At 46.9% G+C, this 15039-nt stretch overlaps 1 protein-coding gene across 1 annotated transcript in view; it reads right to left on the bottom strand.

Moving 5' to 3' along the window:
- Positions 1-1424: 1424 nt before the first annotated feature.
- Positions 1425-15039, bottom strand: part of VASH2 (vasohibin 2) — a 35639-nt gene continuing 22024 nt past the window's right edge. Inside the window, exons 5-7 of the mRNA XM_075412977.1 lie at positions 11571-11952; positions 9539-9654; positions 1425-4127 (exon numbers count right to left, since the gene is read on the bottom strand). Of these exons, the coding sequence (XP_075269092.1) occupies positions 4058-4127; positions 9539-9654; positions 11571-11952 (568 nt within the window). The 3' untranslated portion in view covers positions 1425-4057. The remainder of the gene's footprint in view (positions 4128-9538; positions 9655-11570; positions 11953-15039) is intronic.

The raw sequence follows: 15039 nt of genomic DNA, 5'->3' as shown, positions 1-15039 counted from the left end.
TTAAATGATCAAGATTTTATATTTACTCGCATAATGCACTGATAAACATTCTGTGCAAAATACCATTTACAAAATAAAAAACCCCAAAGAATGTCTGAATAGGAAACTTGCAGGGAGCCAGGGGGCCTGGAAACAAGTCTTGTAACTTGGTCAAACTAGAGATGGGATATGTATGTACGTAAAACTGACTTAAAAGGGGCACTTGGAAAACTGCCTTTCAGTGTAGTGCTGGAAAACCAGCACCCACATTCCTGAAATCACATTCAGATGCATTTGTCTCTCAGAAACATTTGTTCTTCTCCAACCTAATTTTTGGAATTGTTGTCTGGGTTTCCTTTTGCTGACGGCAGAATTACAACTGTGATTACTTCATGCTTTGAGAATAATGCAGGAAGTACAGTGGTAGTAATTGCAAACCCGTTGACTTGAGAAAGTATTTCAGTGTTACACTGAAAAATAGGACTACCTACCAAAACATTCAGCTTAAATTGCTTGGAAGTTGGAAGGGGCCTATTTTTCTCATAAGTAATTGTGACTGAGGAGCTTTCTTCTACTTGTTGCTAACAGGCAAGTTAATGCTGTAGATGACTACCTCTTCAATACTGTGCTCTACTTGGATACTTAAAAATCACATTCTCAAAGCTGGAGCTGATAGATGCAAACATACTTAACCAGCTGCAACAGATTTCTGGTAGATCCTGGTTACAGCTAAAAATGTTCAGCTGTAGCAGCCTGTGTAGCCTGTGTTAAGAACAAGGAGGCTTGCTAGCCTCGAGGACTGTGTGTTGTCTCCATTGTGGGGAGCAGCACAAGACCTCAACAGTGCTGCTCTAGAGCACTGCTGGCAAAGGGGCTGCTGAACAGGGCAGGGTGGGTTACAGAGAAGTTCTGCTATTTAGAATAAGCCTTAACTTGAGCATCACTTTTCAGGCTTGTCTAAAGCCTGAGGTTTCACATCAATTCCTTTCTCTTTTACATAGAAGCAGTTACTTAGGCCAGGCCAAACACCCTGATTATTTACAATGCTGGTTTGAATCTTAAGTTTTGTGCTCATGTAAAAGCAGCTGCTTTGGACTTGCTCATCCATGGTTTCCATATTGGGTTTGTATTCAGATACTGTGCATTGCTGTGACACTTTAAAATGGCCAGATTCCTCAAGGCAGTAAAGATGGCCATATGAAAAACATACCCCACTTCCCTGATACCCACATTAAACCATTAAGGCAGTAAAATATTTGTTCTACTTCATTAGTGTAGGTTATTACTATTAAAGGACTATGATAATTTGCTTTCATTTACAAAAGGGGAAGCTGTCACCTCAAGAGTTTTCTCCATTTTAATGACAATAACATGGGGAAAGGGCCAATCTACTACTGAAAGAAAAAAGCAGAAGCTGCTTGATGACATGATGCAGACATCAGTGCTTCTAGTTCAGGGATGTTTATTGTTCTATAACAATGTATTTTCAGCATGTAGAGGCTTGTTTCAGTCTTTCTTTGTAAAACCCGTTAATGGTTAGCTACAGGGTAGGTTTAAGGCCTTTATGTTCAGTGATTTCTTTGTAGAATAACAAATGAGGTAGCTATTTAACAATCTTAGAAAAAATCTGCTTTATCCTGTCTTGATTTTTAGAAACAACTTGATCTTTTCTGGAATAGAAACTGGGACAGGACCAAAAAAATCCCCTAAGTTATTAAAAAAACTACCATGATATTTTATTGAGGTTTCATGCTGTGCATAAACATACAAGTGATTAAAAAAAGTCATGCATGTTTTCTACACTATTATTTGACCACGTTGCAGTAACAGTCACTAGAACCACACTTAAGACAAATGCTATCATAGGCAAGTTTCAAGAGAATATTTCAGCTCAACTTCAAAACAAGAACCAAAAGCAATTTGTCACACACCTCTATGGCATTAAAAAGCTTCAGTGTAAATTAGAGGTTAAAGAAAATAAATTGTGCTGAACAGTACAAACTAGATATCAACCACCATTACTTAAGCTGAAGTAAACCATGGTTGCATAGAAAAAAAAACTTGCGACTTAGCAGATAACCTTGTGCTGTAGGATACAGCTGATCAAAGTAAGTTTTTCCCATCATTTTAGTCATTGGAAATCTAAGGAATACATTAAAAAAAACTTACGTCACAAGACACTGGGCAGCACAAAGTTGAAAACTAAAATGAGTACTTCCCTCTCTCCCATTTCACTCCTGAACCAAAAAAATTCCTGTTGTGAACACAGGAGTGGAAAAGTTTGCAGAAAGAAGGATGGGAAAGGCCTCCTTGTAATTGAAGTGGTAATCTTGTATAAAGAAGTGTAATACATTTGAAAAGTCATCTTTCTAGTCCTTCTGAAGCCTAATTAGCAGAAAGCCTTTTACTGTTTGCAGAAGGTTGCTGGGTCATGCTGCTGTCTTCCTGTCCTCAGTAGGCGAGATTCATTGACTTTTTCTGAGCAATGAGGTCTGCGTACAAGCAATCGTTTCCTTCTGTATTCACTCAATTGCTGGCTGATACAAGTGTTCTAGGAGCTCAAGTCATTCAGTCTGAGTAAGCATTATTGTCACTGCGTTACAATGTCCTCTCTTCAGCAAGATCCCAAAAAAGTAAATGTCCAGGAGGGGAGGTACACAAGGCCCATGGCAGTATCATCTATAAGCACAGCACAAAGGGTAGAGGCTGGACTTGTACAATAAACCAGTTTCTGTTTAGGCACCTAATAAAATATTTTCAGGAATGCAGCACTCGAATGCTTCCAGAGAAATTCACTAATGCAAATGGCAGACCCCAATGAAAGTCTTACCTCGTCACTTGGGAACGCTGCCGTCCATCACAGGTCCTTAGCTCAGTCTTAGAGCAAAAGGACTGAGTAGGGAGCAAGCAGACAAGCTTGATTTTCAGCTGTTATTTCAGACGTACAATTTGATTTATTGCTGAAGTTGTTCCAGTACAAGCTTCCTTATTCAGGTCTGACTAAGCCGTTGCTACTACAACACATATAGGAAAAACTCCCTACAGCAGCATGGCAGAAGGTTAACTTCAGCCTGCAATGACTGATCTTAATATAAGATGTCAAGGCATCACCATCTGAGACTGCTCAGCCTTTCAAAGACAAGGTTCAAAGTTACATACAAGTGTTGAAAGAAAACGTATAGACTCAAGTTAGCAATTCTGACATTTTTCCCATTATTCCAGGAACACATACGAGAAACTGACCAGTGGGTGAACGCTTGTCTCTACAAAACAGCAGTCTCTACATTTGTGCTTCAGCAGTGTAGTCCACAAAGACTAAAAACTTGTGACAAAGTATAAAAAAATTATGAAAGTTTAAAAATTCATTATTCATCAGTTACTCCCATTTTTTAAAAAAAAAACAAAACCTCATCTTTTTCCTAATAAGATGTCAGTGTTTAAGAATACACTTACATATTACTATTACTTAACATTTCTCAGCAACATGCACAAAATAATAATACATGTGGCAGTAAACATCCAGTGCTGGTTTAATACTACCAGAAATGCTGGGAAACAGTACAAATTAGTTACAAAACAATAATATTGACAGTTTTGCATATCTGTTAGGTTTAGTGAGGTAATGTTGATACTTTAAAAACTCATGCCACTTCTGCACTGCTTGTTTTTATTGCTGAATTAAATATTAATACTGAATATGATTTTCTTAGACTGCACTGCACTCCAGCACATCTTACCACTAAGAATATGATTTTTTAGTTGTCCCAACACTGCTTCTCAGCATAATGCCCAAATTCAATTGATACTTGCACAGGGAAATTATATTTGAAGAAATTCTCACACCACTGGAGTCACCTGCTACATGGAGGGGTTCTCTTCACTGACGCCTTTTCTATAAAATGAAAGAAAATAAATACTGCCACCAAAAAAAATTCCCCCCTTCTATTTTCTAGGTAAGATATTGATTATAAGCGTCCACAAGTTAATAAATAGTCCCATTCCTTTTTCCTTCCAACGGAGTGCAGGTAAAGTGCAGCGGGAAGCACCAGGGAAGCCCTCTGTTTGGCGTATGGCTTCGTTAGATGCGGAGCTGGTAACCTACCTCGTTGAGCGTGGCCAGGTCTCCTTTCTTGTCCACCACTGCAGGCCTGCGAGCAAAGGAGGGAAGAAGGCACCGCTCACCAGCAATCCCACACTGCCATGCAGGAGTGGAGAGAGCAGTTGTCACACTGGGAACAGTTTACTTCAAAGTAGGACTGACTAGATCTAATTTTTTCATCATGAGCACGATCCTGCTGAATTTGCCACATGAACTGGTGTGACTGAGCTGCCCGTGTGGGTTGCCTCTGAAGCCAAGCGCCAGCAAAGAACAAGTCGTCCCATCCTGGAGTCCATGATCTGAGCCTGAGAGTGCCCCTCTCACTCAGACTTGAGAGGGCCTAAATGAGTATCTAAAACCAGACACATCCCGCCCACAATCTACCCCAGAGCACGATTCAGGCTTTCAGAATAACGTGGAAGGTGCTGATGTTGTCCCAAAATCAGCGTTCTTTTACCTGGCGTGCAAAAAAGCCGATCACCACACAGAGTGGAGGTATTAGTTTATTTCATGTCTGCACAGAGGTGGGTGCTAGGTGGTAACTCCAACTCAACTGTGCTGTTTGACATCACCGAGAGCAAACAGGCAAGGCCCTTCACACAGCCGCAGCGCGTTGTCTCTCTCTGAACCTGCCCATTCCTCTTGGCTAGGTCTGTGCGAAGGGCTAGAGCCCACCAAACAGAAAACAGAAGATGAACTCCCTTCAGCCTCCCGGCATCTTCTATTCTGATACAGTCCAGCTCTTCGCTTGAATAGTCACACACATGCGTGTGCTGTCAAGCCCTTTAAGCATATCAACACCCCGAGCCAAAGGAAACCTTAAGACTGAGCAATCAGTCTCTCCCTGTTTAGCGAGCAACGGAACAGCTCCTGCAACAAAGTTGTCAAACCGAAACAATCCTGGTGATTTGCAGTCTATGGAAGTGTCTAATCTGAGAGCTTATTCCAGGCTCTTCGCTAATTTCACACTAAGCCGTATGTTTGCTTTTCTAAAGAAAGACATTGTTTAAAATAAACGTTTCTCCAAGTAGACTCTACAGCCTGTCAGCTTCACGGCAAAAACACAGCTAAAGCCCAAGTAGTACAACGCGAAGCTGGCAACGGCTCCAGCGCTTTCCCGCCGCTCCTCAGACCTGGCTTCCAGCTCTTGCGCTTACTCTTTTCTCACTGGGCGGCAGCTGGGGATCTACAGATTACATCTATATACACACAAACATGTGTGGCAGAGCCTTGGAAATATTCTTGAATTCTTCGATTCAAATTTTTTTTTTCTTTTTTTTAAAAGAGCAGTGCTGCTAACATCAGATCTCTGCTGAGAATTCACACAGCATTTGAGAGCTGGGGACACTGCTATGGACAACTAATGCTCTTCTGCCTAGTCGCACATTGAATGCAATCTGGTTTTTTGCCACTTATTTAAGCACCTCTGTTAATAACCCCATCATCTTCTCTGCAGTACTGCCCTGTACCCTGCCTCGTGTTTGTCCCAGTTTGTGAGTACTTCACAGAAGGGAGGGTGTCTTCACTGATCTCTCACTTGCAGGAAGGGATTGCACCTGAAGAAGTCATTCTAAGATAGTTTGGATTTTTCCACTTTATTGCTTCAGAGCAGATGGGATTTGACTAGCCAGAAAACAAGCTACAAGCTGCATCCCTCAGACCTTGTGCAGGACTCCGAGACCAGTGAGAGATGCACTGTATGAAATTTCCAGTGTCCTTCCTCCCTCCCTCCCTCCCTCCCTCCCTCCCTCCCTCCCTCCCTCCAATTTCGGGATCCTCTTCCCTTCCCACCCTTTTCTCCCTCCTTCCCTCTCTCCCTCCCTTTAATTAAAGCCAGAATATGGTTTTAATTAAAGCATGCCTGGATGGCTCTACCTTCTCCGATTATCCAGGAGAGATGGGGAGTCACTGGACACACATGGCGACTTGGCCATTTCCACTCCATGACAATTCTCTAGCACATAGCTACAAACAAGCTGTCCTCCTAAGTTTCTCTTCAGGGTTTTAGGAAGAGGATTTGTTGGAGCAGAGGCACTGCAGCCCCTGTTCACCTTGGCTGGCAAACGACCCGATGCCAAACGTCGCCGCTGACGCAAGGGACCTCTGCTGTACTGGCCCATCAGATCACAGCTCCCGTCCAAGGTGCCCTGACAATGAGCAGGTGAATAAGCTGTGCAGAGCTGCTGGGTACACACTATTCACCAGTTGTCTGCACTAAATCTGCCTGGTTTTGTACATTCTAATATAATCCTAATATAATCCTGCCCCCTTGCACATCCTAATATACTGGACTAACAGAATTTTCCTTTCAACAGCTACATTAGGCCAGAAGCACACACGGCCAGTGTTGCTATGACACTCACAGAGCATGCATGTATGAAATCAAAAGGAAATAGATCTGGTGAACTGACATTTAGGAGCAGAGATCGCTTCAGGCTGCCACATGATGCTCCCTTCCAAACTCCTATCAACTCTCCCAAACCCCTCCAGCTCCCAGCACTTCTGTTGAGGATGATGCCTGTTCCAGCACAGTGGCTTGCAATTTACTGCACCCTCCTGGTTTGGGACTTCACAGGATGGACAAGTGGACACAGTAAAGCTTCAGACTTACCAGACGGATTCACACCACCCTGTCTCCTCTTCATTCATCCTGTCTTCTGGCCACCCTTAGCAGGATCACACCAGCTGTGGGCTAAGACCTTACGTAGCTCAGTTAATGAGCTGCAATTTGACTACACACCAGTCTCCTAGACAGGCACGTACTGCTTACTGGCGTTGTCACCCGCGTCCTGCAAACATACCCTGCCTGCCTTGCAGCTGTATTTCCAGGCTAAAACACTACCTTGGCCTTGCTAGCAGCCACCACCAGTATTTACCTAACGAACTAGTAAGGAATCAGGGTGAGAAGTTCAAGGGTTGAGGCTGTAAAATCCACTTGTTTCTTTAAGTACCGCTTCAGCCTTTGTCCTGCAGAAACAATCCGACAAAGCCATTCCAGTTCACCATTCCAGTTCACATATTTTTCACTGGGATATTTGTCCCAGCAGGCCTGTATAATTTTATTGTTGACAAAAACCAGGCTGTAATAACAGCTTGTCAACAGCAGGTGAAGCCTCTCAAACGAATGTGTTATTCAGCCCCTGCCAGCTCATCCTTAAGAGCAAAACAGTTCTCTCCCTCTCCCCTGCAAGCTCTAAAGAGCTGTAATTACAGCATGTAAGAGGTCCACAAAGAAACAAAACACAGTGTTGGTAAGCACAGCTTTCTTCAGCTAGGATTTCAGCCTAAAGCCTAGAAAGCCTGAAAGTCTTTTTTCTTCTGTGTGTAACACAAAGGCCTCCCACTGCAACTGGGTTCCCAGAGATCCATCAATATGCCGAAGAAAATACCTGATTTCCCCTCTTACATTTCTCACCCCGCATCAACCGCTGTACATGCTGGCATGTGTCATTCAGCTCACCCCTAATGAGGGGGTGCCATTCCCCCTTCAGGTCTCAGAGACCTCCCCTTGCAGAAGGCAGCAGATCTCGATTTTGGAAATGAAAAGGTTTTATCACCAGAAGGGAATTCCCTACAGCAGCATCACTCCCCCTGGGGCCAAAGGCACAGTCAGCCTTTGAGCCACCAGCGCCACTGCACCGAAGCATCATTTGAACACCAGGAACCCTTTTCTTCTCCCTGGCATCACTTTTCTAGTAGTGAGCAGCCTCTTGGGTCTGCTCAAGGGCCCCGGACCTGCCAAAAGCTCCTTCGCTCCCCTTTTCCTTCCAAGCGTGCCGGCCAGGCTTGTGAGGGGGCTTTGCAGGACCCGCAGGGCTGTCACACAGCCACAAAGCACATGCTGAAAGAGCTCCCACCTGCTCAGAGATGCTTCAACACCTTCCACCAGAGCAGAAATGAAAGTTTTGTGTGGAGTTTGCTCTCGGTCTCCTGCTCCCCGCATCATGCTGGGTCCTAGATCTTGTACCATGGTGTTTATTTTTAAATAACATACAATTCACTCCAGATACAGAGCAATGTAGCAGAACCACCAAGCAGGTAACAGGTGCTGCAGCCACAGCAAGGCCACCAGTACTTCACTTGTCTTTCTGTCCTGGAAAAGCAAAGCTGCCAAGGAGGAACGAGGCACAGCAGAGCAGCCCTGTGCCCAGCAGCTCTCTCAGGAAACCAGCCCAGCTGGCAAGTCTCCAAGCCCAGTGAGATTCTCTCCAGACATACGTGACCCACTCCAGCAACTGCAGAAGCACTATCAGAAACCCAAAGACGAAACCATCCCTCAAAGCGAATCTAGGAGGTGAACAAGCCTGGAGCAGCCGAGCCGACTGCAACTATAATTATCCACGCACTAAACAAGGAGCTCTCAGTGATGAAGCCCAAAGTACAGCATCGTGGACTGAGTGTGAATTCACATGTAAAAATAAAAGCCTGCTGTGAAATCATCTGCTGCTAAAGTATCTTGAAGTTATCTTTAGAAGGTTAGTCTAACGTCTTTGTTAGCTGCTTTAAAATAAATAAATAAGTGCTGAGACAGTAGTCTGGGAGCCTATTTAAAAAACGATGATCATAAATATGTGACTAATCTGGGTTACGTATAGGCTTTCACAGTTGTCGGCTTCCTGGCGTGAAGCGGTACAGCTAAAACTCAACACTTCCATATCTGAGGTACGGGAGTCTGACTTGCCAGTGGCTGTAAAAGGCCTGTGATCCCGAAGCTCGGTTTTATCCATTTAGAGGTATTACATGCAGCTAGTCCATCCTTCCCCGCACAAAGAAAAAACTATTAGCTACGACACAAGGGAAGTGGTCTGGGTTTTTTTAAGCCAATTACAATCAAAGAATAGAATGCAAGTGATGCTTCCACTTTGGCAAGAAGTGAAAAAGTTTACTTTTACACCATCCCTGTAAGTTGGACAGTCCTCAGCAAAAACCACGTCATCAGAACAGCTCCGTACAAAGGCTCATCACGAAGAATCCGATTTCTGCCTCTGTGACCATGACAGCAGGGCACCCCACCGCTGCTAGCGGATACATCCTCCTGTTTTTAACACCTCTCTCTGAACACCCCTAAGTGTGATGAAACTACTTTCCCTTCTGTACAGGTCCCCTGCACCCCAGGCTAGGTTCATTTCTCCAGCAAGTGGACTGTATAAAGACTGAAAAGACAAAAGGCAAAACCCACGCTTCCACTTTCACAGTCACCCAACACCCTGTAGAATTTCACCAAGCAAAGGCCATCGGGGCCTCCAAGGACAGTGCGTGGAGGGGCCATCAGGCAGCAGTAAGCACAGTGATGCCCGGACATCAGCAGCACCGGCAGCTTCTGGAGCCTCTCAGGCAACCAAGATACCTGGTGCAGGTTTCCTATATATGCCAGTGCACGCATCTAAGTTTTGTACAGAAAAATAATACATCATCACCCTCCACTTCTGACCCACCAGTGACAGCAGCAGGAATACTCACGATTTGTCTCTTCTGCACGCCCGTCTCGGAGGGCTAGCTTGCCTTCGGCGAGGGGACAACGACTTGCCCCGTGATCTCTCTTTCATCGGAGAATGGGCACTTGAGGGTTTCAGAATCTGCAAGTGATGGGGGAGGGAAAAAAAAGGCGTTCAATAAAGGCAATGATTCACTGAAAATAAAAACTAAAAATAAAGAGCTTTATACAGTAGCGGGGACAGCACACAAACAACCTTCAGTCCCTTGGGGCTGATTCAAACCCTGCCCAGGTTAAGAGGAACCCAAAGCTGTTATCATGTGATAGCTGTTCAGGGGCACCCGGCAAAAATTAGTTGGTGTCACCAATTCAGTTCCCAGCTAAATACTGAACAACAGGTCTCATCCACAGCTCTCTGCAGAGCTGGCAACAGCAAGCGATCAGAAAAACGGCTTTGAGCCTCAGCTGAAGGAAACTCACACAGCCAAACAGCCCTCTCCAGCTCCCCTCTCTGCAAACAGAGGCAATCCCTTCCCAGGCTGGCAGCTGAACTCTGTACGACAGTGGGACCCTTCAGCAGGTCTCCTGTCCATTCACACACTTGCCCACATCCCTCAGGCCCTCCAACCTCAGAAGTCCATCAGCACGACACTCTCACTCTGGGCTATTTTTAAGACCTGATCCTCCAAAGTCAGCCCCCTCACAATGGGAGCCCTGTGAATCAAGTGGCTCAAATTCTGAATTAACTCAAGGGAAGAGGCAGGGCCTTCAGCCTTCAAGGGTACAGGGCTGTGGCCCTGGCCTTGAGGCACTTCAAGGACTGGACCCAGTGTCACAGATCAGCACACACACAGAGCTGGTCCCTCTATCAAAAGCAAGTACGAAGCTCAGTAAATCATCCACCCATATGGACTTCTTTAACTAGAGTTTGCTTCAGCTCTTTGCTCTCTAGATGGTATTAATAGCGCATGAATAGAGAAGAAGGGGGGAAAAAGCTTCATTACATCTGTAATCAAGCATATGTGCTTAAGGTGACGGTATGGTACAAGCTGGCCCTCAAAACTCCTTGGCAAGGCAGGCAAGGTGGCAGCAGGACATAGGGGCTATGATGCCACTGACGACACTCAGCCCAAGGTCAGGGCGAGGTGACAGGGGCCTCAGCCAAAAAGGCACGCGGCTGCAACGTAGGAGCCATTCCTCCGCAGGGCTGGGGACGGGAACCCAGAATAACTTGGATGCGATGCCGCATGACTCTCCATGAGAGCCAGCCCCATACTTAGCAACACACCTGCTCTGCTCCCGCTGCCAGCAGCGGGCTGGAAAAGCACCAAATCCCCTTCCACCACGACCACAACCAGCTCGTCCCCCACACCGGCCCCGGCGGCACGGTCAGGGACACCCCTCATCCCCAAGGGCAGCCAAACCCTCCAGGCCCCTGGCAGCCTGCCCTGTCTCCCCCGTTGTTTCCCTCCAGGCTCTTCAGTCCAGCCAGCCAGTGGGGAAGCACCAGCCTGTCAGGGACTTGCTTTACTCGCCTTTCCCATGTAACGCTCTTTGCAATTTAGCTGAGGGTGGTGGACATCAGGCGTCGCAGGGCAAGCCCACCGGCATGCCCTGCAAGGAGAAGCAACCACCAACACAGCCGTCCTATGGCACCACTTGTAGCTCAGGTGCAAAGAGCTGAGACCCTACCTGCAGCCAGGCCACCCACCCCACCAGCCCCAGCCCCACTGGTTCTTCCCAGCCACCTTCTTCTGGAGTTAGTGAGAAAAGCAAACTGGGCAATAGCTCCTTGATGGCCAGGGACGAGTACGGGTTTCAAGGGCTTCCCAGGCTGAAGGGGAGATCCTTGAACTAAAAGATAGCTATTGGGGCGTGCAAACACGTCAAACCCTGTGGGAGAACCACTGAGACAGATGTAAGCACACTTCCAGCCCACCTGATGCCACCTTAATCTCAGGCCGGGGTCAGTCTGCTGCCGTGGAGCCAGACCAACCTCTGCAGGATTGGACCAGGCACACCCACCTCCGAGTCCACCGCCCAGGGGCACAGACTTACCTTCATCCTCATATCCCGGGCAAACTTCTCCAGCTCCTTCCTGACGTCTGTGCGCGTCATTTTGGATACATTGAGGACCAGCTGTTTCCACTCGATGGGCTGAAAGCTGTGTGGCTCGTGTGGGATGTATAATCCAATTTTTACTTTTTTGACTGAATGCAAGTACTTTTTATAGGAGTCTTCAAATTCAAAGATGAGGTCACTCAGAGTTCGGTAAGTCAGAGGCTTGTCCATCAGATCTGATCGTCTGCTCATGCCCAGCGAGCCATACCGGCCGTTGCAGTAAATCCCGAGCACCACATGATGAAAATAGTTCCCTGAGAAGTGGGTTTTAAAGCTGATGGGGAATCGTTCTACAGAGGGCTGCCCGTTCGTTAGGTATCTGGTGTGCACTGCGTCAAGGCAACAACGGCACTGGGAAGGCAGCACGCACAAGTACACCTGTAAGACATCTTTCACAGGTTCTTTTAACTACCAGGACAAGTGCTTTCTTGCAAACACAAATTTATTCTCGCTGTGCCCCAGAAACAGTCAGTGCTGCCAAATCCCATTTCACTGCTTGGAGAATAAGATGCAACGGTTCAGACAGGGAAGTGCCTGACTCTTAACCACGCTTGGGGGGAAGGAAAAAACCACAACAGTGTTTCAGCATGCCAGAAGAGAGACCACCCTCCCCAGATCTGTGGGAACTCCCCCATTAGACACCAATGTCAAAATCTCACTCTCCTACAAGGGAACAGTGTTTCCCTCCATTTCACACCGGAGCTTGGTATGACTCAGGTTATTGATACTCATTTTGCCCACATCTACAAACGATACAAAAACATCTGAATTTATTCCTCTCCAGGGTGACAGTTTGCCTTTCCATCTCTAAACCAGCCCCCAACATGGCCACTCTTCACACAAGAGTGTTTTTGCATGTTACCCTTGTAATACATTGCTGAGATGAACAAAGTAAAGCTCCCAGGCGGATAATTAAGGAGATAAGCAGAGAGACGTGGTCAGGAACAAATGCTTTTAAAAAGCAAAACATGTGCCCCGAATCACTGGCTGGCCATTTCAAATGCACCACATGCACAGGCCAGGGCCAAGCTCCGTAACAGCGTAGTAGGTGATCTCAGAGGGGAACTACGCGTGGGTCCCAGGTCATCTCCTGGGGAGGCTGCTGGCCTGTGCCAGGGGGAAGGAGGACTGTGATTCTCTCACGCAAGAGGGTTTGCGTCAGTGCCTACGTTGCACGTGGCTCCCTGCTGCTAATCCCCGGACAGCTGAAACGCACCCTGGCTCCATGTGCTGACACCTGGCCCCTGGGACAGCAGGCGCCCTTCCCCTTGGCAGCTGAGACCCCCACCCACGCCTGGGGAATGGAGGTGGGATGACCAGAAAAGGCTGCGGCAAGCAGCTCCAGCCTGGGATTACTCCAGCCAGAGGCACCTGCTGTAACCCCGGAGCAGTCCCCAGAGGCAGAGAAGGTCAGGGTAGTGCCACTACGAAAATACAGCGGCCCGAGGGGCAGCACTGCCAGGATAACACCCGGGCAGCCTGAAGAACGGAGGAGTGGGATTGGTCTCTGAGCTGCAGGCACTGGCTCAGATGAGGGTCCTGCTTTGGGGATCTCCAGCATCCCCTCCTCCCCCCACCCCAGGCCCAAAAAAGAGGTCTTTAACAGCAGCGAAACAAGAGCCACTGCATAGCTGAGATGCCCTGAGATGTTAGTGCAGCCGGCCTTCCTCCCCTGCATGCATAGCACTGCTGTCCGACAGCTGCTGGGCAACTGAGAAGACAAAAAGCCTTTGCACCAGTACCTTAAAACACAACTCAGGCTTGGTTCTGGTTCTGCCCAGCCTGACACCCCACCTCACCATCGGTGCAACACCCTGGGATGCTGACCACCCACCCGCAGCCTGCATTGCGCCTGTTCTCTCTACAGAGATGCAGGAGAAGCATCCAGCGGCTCTCGTCTGTCTCTAAAGCATTTTCTCAAGGGGATTTTTCACCCACCTGACACTTGTTGAATTTCACATATTCAGACTTGTTCCTTCCAGGTGAACACAGGAACCTACTAGTAAGAGATTCGTGAACTGCCCAGAATCTGAGGTCGAGAGCAAGGAGTTAAACCTCCACACACAAAAAAAAAAAAAAAAAAAAAAACCACAAAACACCACACTGGCAAAAATCTTCCAGAACAGCCACAGGGAAGCTTTTTGGTTCAACGTCAAACATATTTAACTGCATTCAGTGCTAGATGTCATCAGCTTTAGCAGTCTGGAGACATTGTATTAGAGGGGATAGGAACGGACAACACCATCAGCCCACCTCCTGGTGCATTTCAGCATCTGCACAACAGCAAGGCTGGACAAGCGTGCAAGGCAGAGCGCAGACCTCCCTACCATGCACAGAACCCCTCGCCCACCCAAGGCTACGTGCACTCACCTCTGCCCATCTGCTGCCCCACCTACATCAAACATGAGCACCCTGCAGCAACTGTCAAAGATCACCCCCGGTATCAACTACACCAACACGGAACAGAAATATTTCTGTTGCCTTCGGTGATCTTGCTGGATCGCCGTTGCATTAGGACTAGCTTCTCCAAGAAAAACCCCACACCATCAGTAGAATTAAAGATTACAGATACACTTCAAGGTCAGAATAGGGCCCAGCGCCATTATATCAACTGCAGAAAACTCTGCCCACAGTCAACTCATTTAAAGGGTCACCTTGCTCCAGGCCTTAAAAGGAGCATGATGCGTACATCAAAGTCATGTTACAATAATTTGTGTCGTACAGACAGACTCGTGTAGAAGCCCATTGTATTTATCATTCTGTGTAACTGAAAAAGCAGTATCTTTTATTAACACCTATGAAGCTTTCAAACATCGCCACTATTTTTCCCCCTCATTATGAAAGGGTTTTCTCTCTGCTCCCCGAGTGCCTTTCTATTAAGTCCACACAAAGCTTTGGTGGCCACCTGCCATACATACACACTTCTGCCATGAGGTCTCAGAGAAGTTGCAATTTAATCTCATTAAATACAAGGTAGGAGTAAAAGAATCTTTTGAGGACAGAAATTACCCACCATCAAATAATCCAGCAACAACCGCTGTGGAAATTAACCTTTAGGTACAGGTTGCTTCTGCAGAGTGACTAGTTAATGAGAGTCCCCACCCGAGATGAAATACACAGCAAATGGGCTGGAAAGGCACGTCAGATCTTCCCCTCCATCCATGCATCATTATTATTTCTTTTCCTTTCTGCTCTGCCCAAGCAGAGCTGTATTGTGGCAAACAAAAGGCAATGCCACAGCAATGCCACAGCTGTAATCACACTTTTGAGCGGGGACTGTAACTGCAGGACAGAAAGTCAGGGAGTAAATTATGTGCCACAATGCAGACGCAGCGCAGAGCAGGAGAGGGCAAAAGCAGCTGCAACGAAAGCTCAATGGCCTCCCGATCCCGGGTCTTCGTGTAAA

Source organism: Opisthocomus hoazin, chromosome 2 (assembly GCF_030867145.1).
Source record: "Opisthocomus hoazin isolate bOpiHoa1 chromosome 2, bOpiHoa1.hap1, whole genome shotgun sequence".
Taxonomy (NCBI): Eukaryota; Metazoa; Chordata; class Aves; order Opisthocomiformes; family Opisthocomidae; genus Opisthocomus; species Opisthocomus hoazin.
Note: the sequence above shows the minus strand (reverse complement) of the source record. Positions and strands in the feature narration are given on the sequence as shown.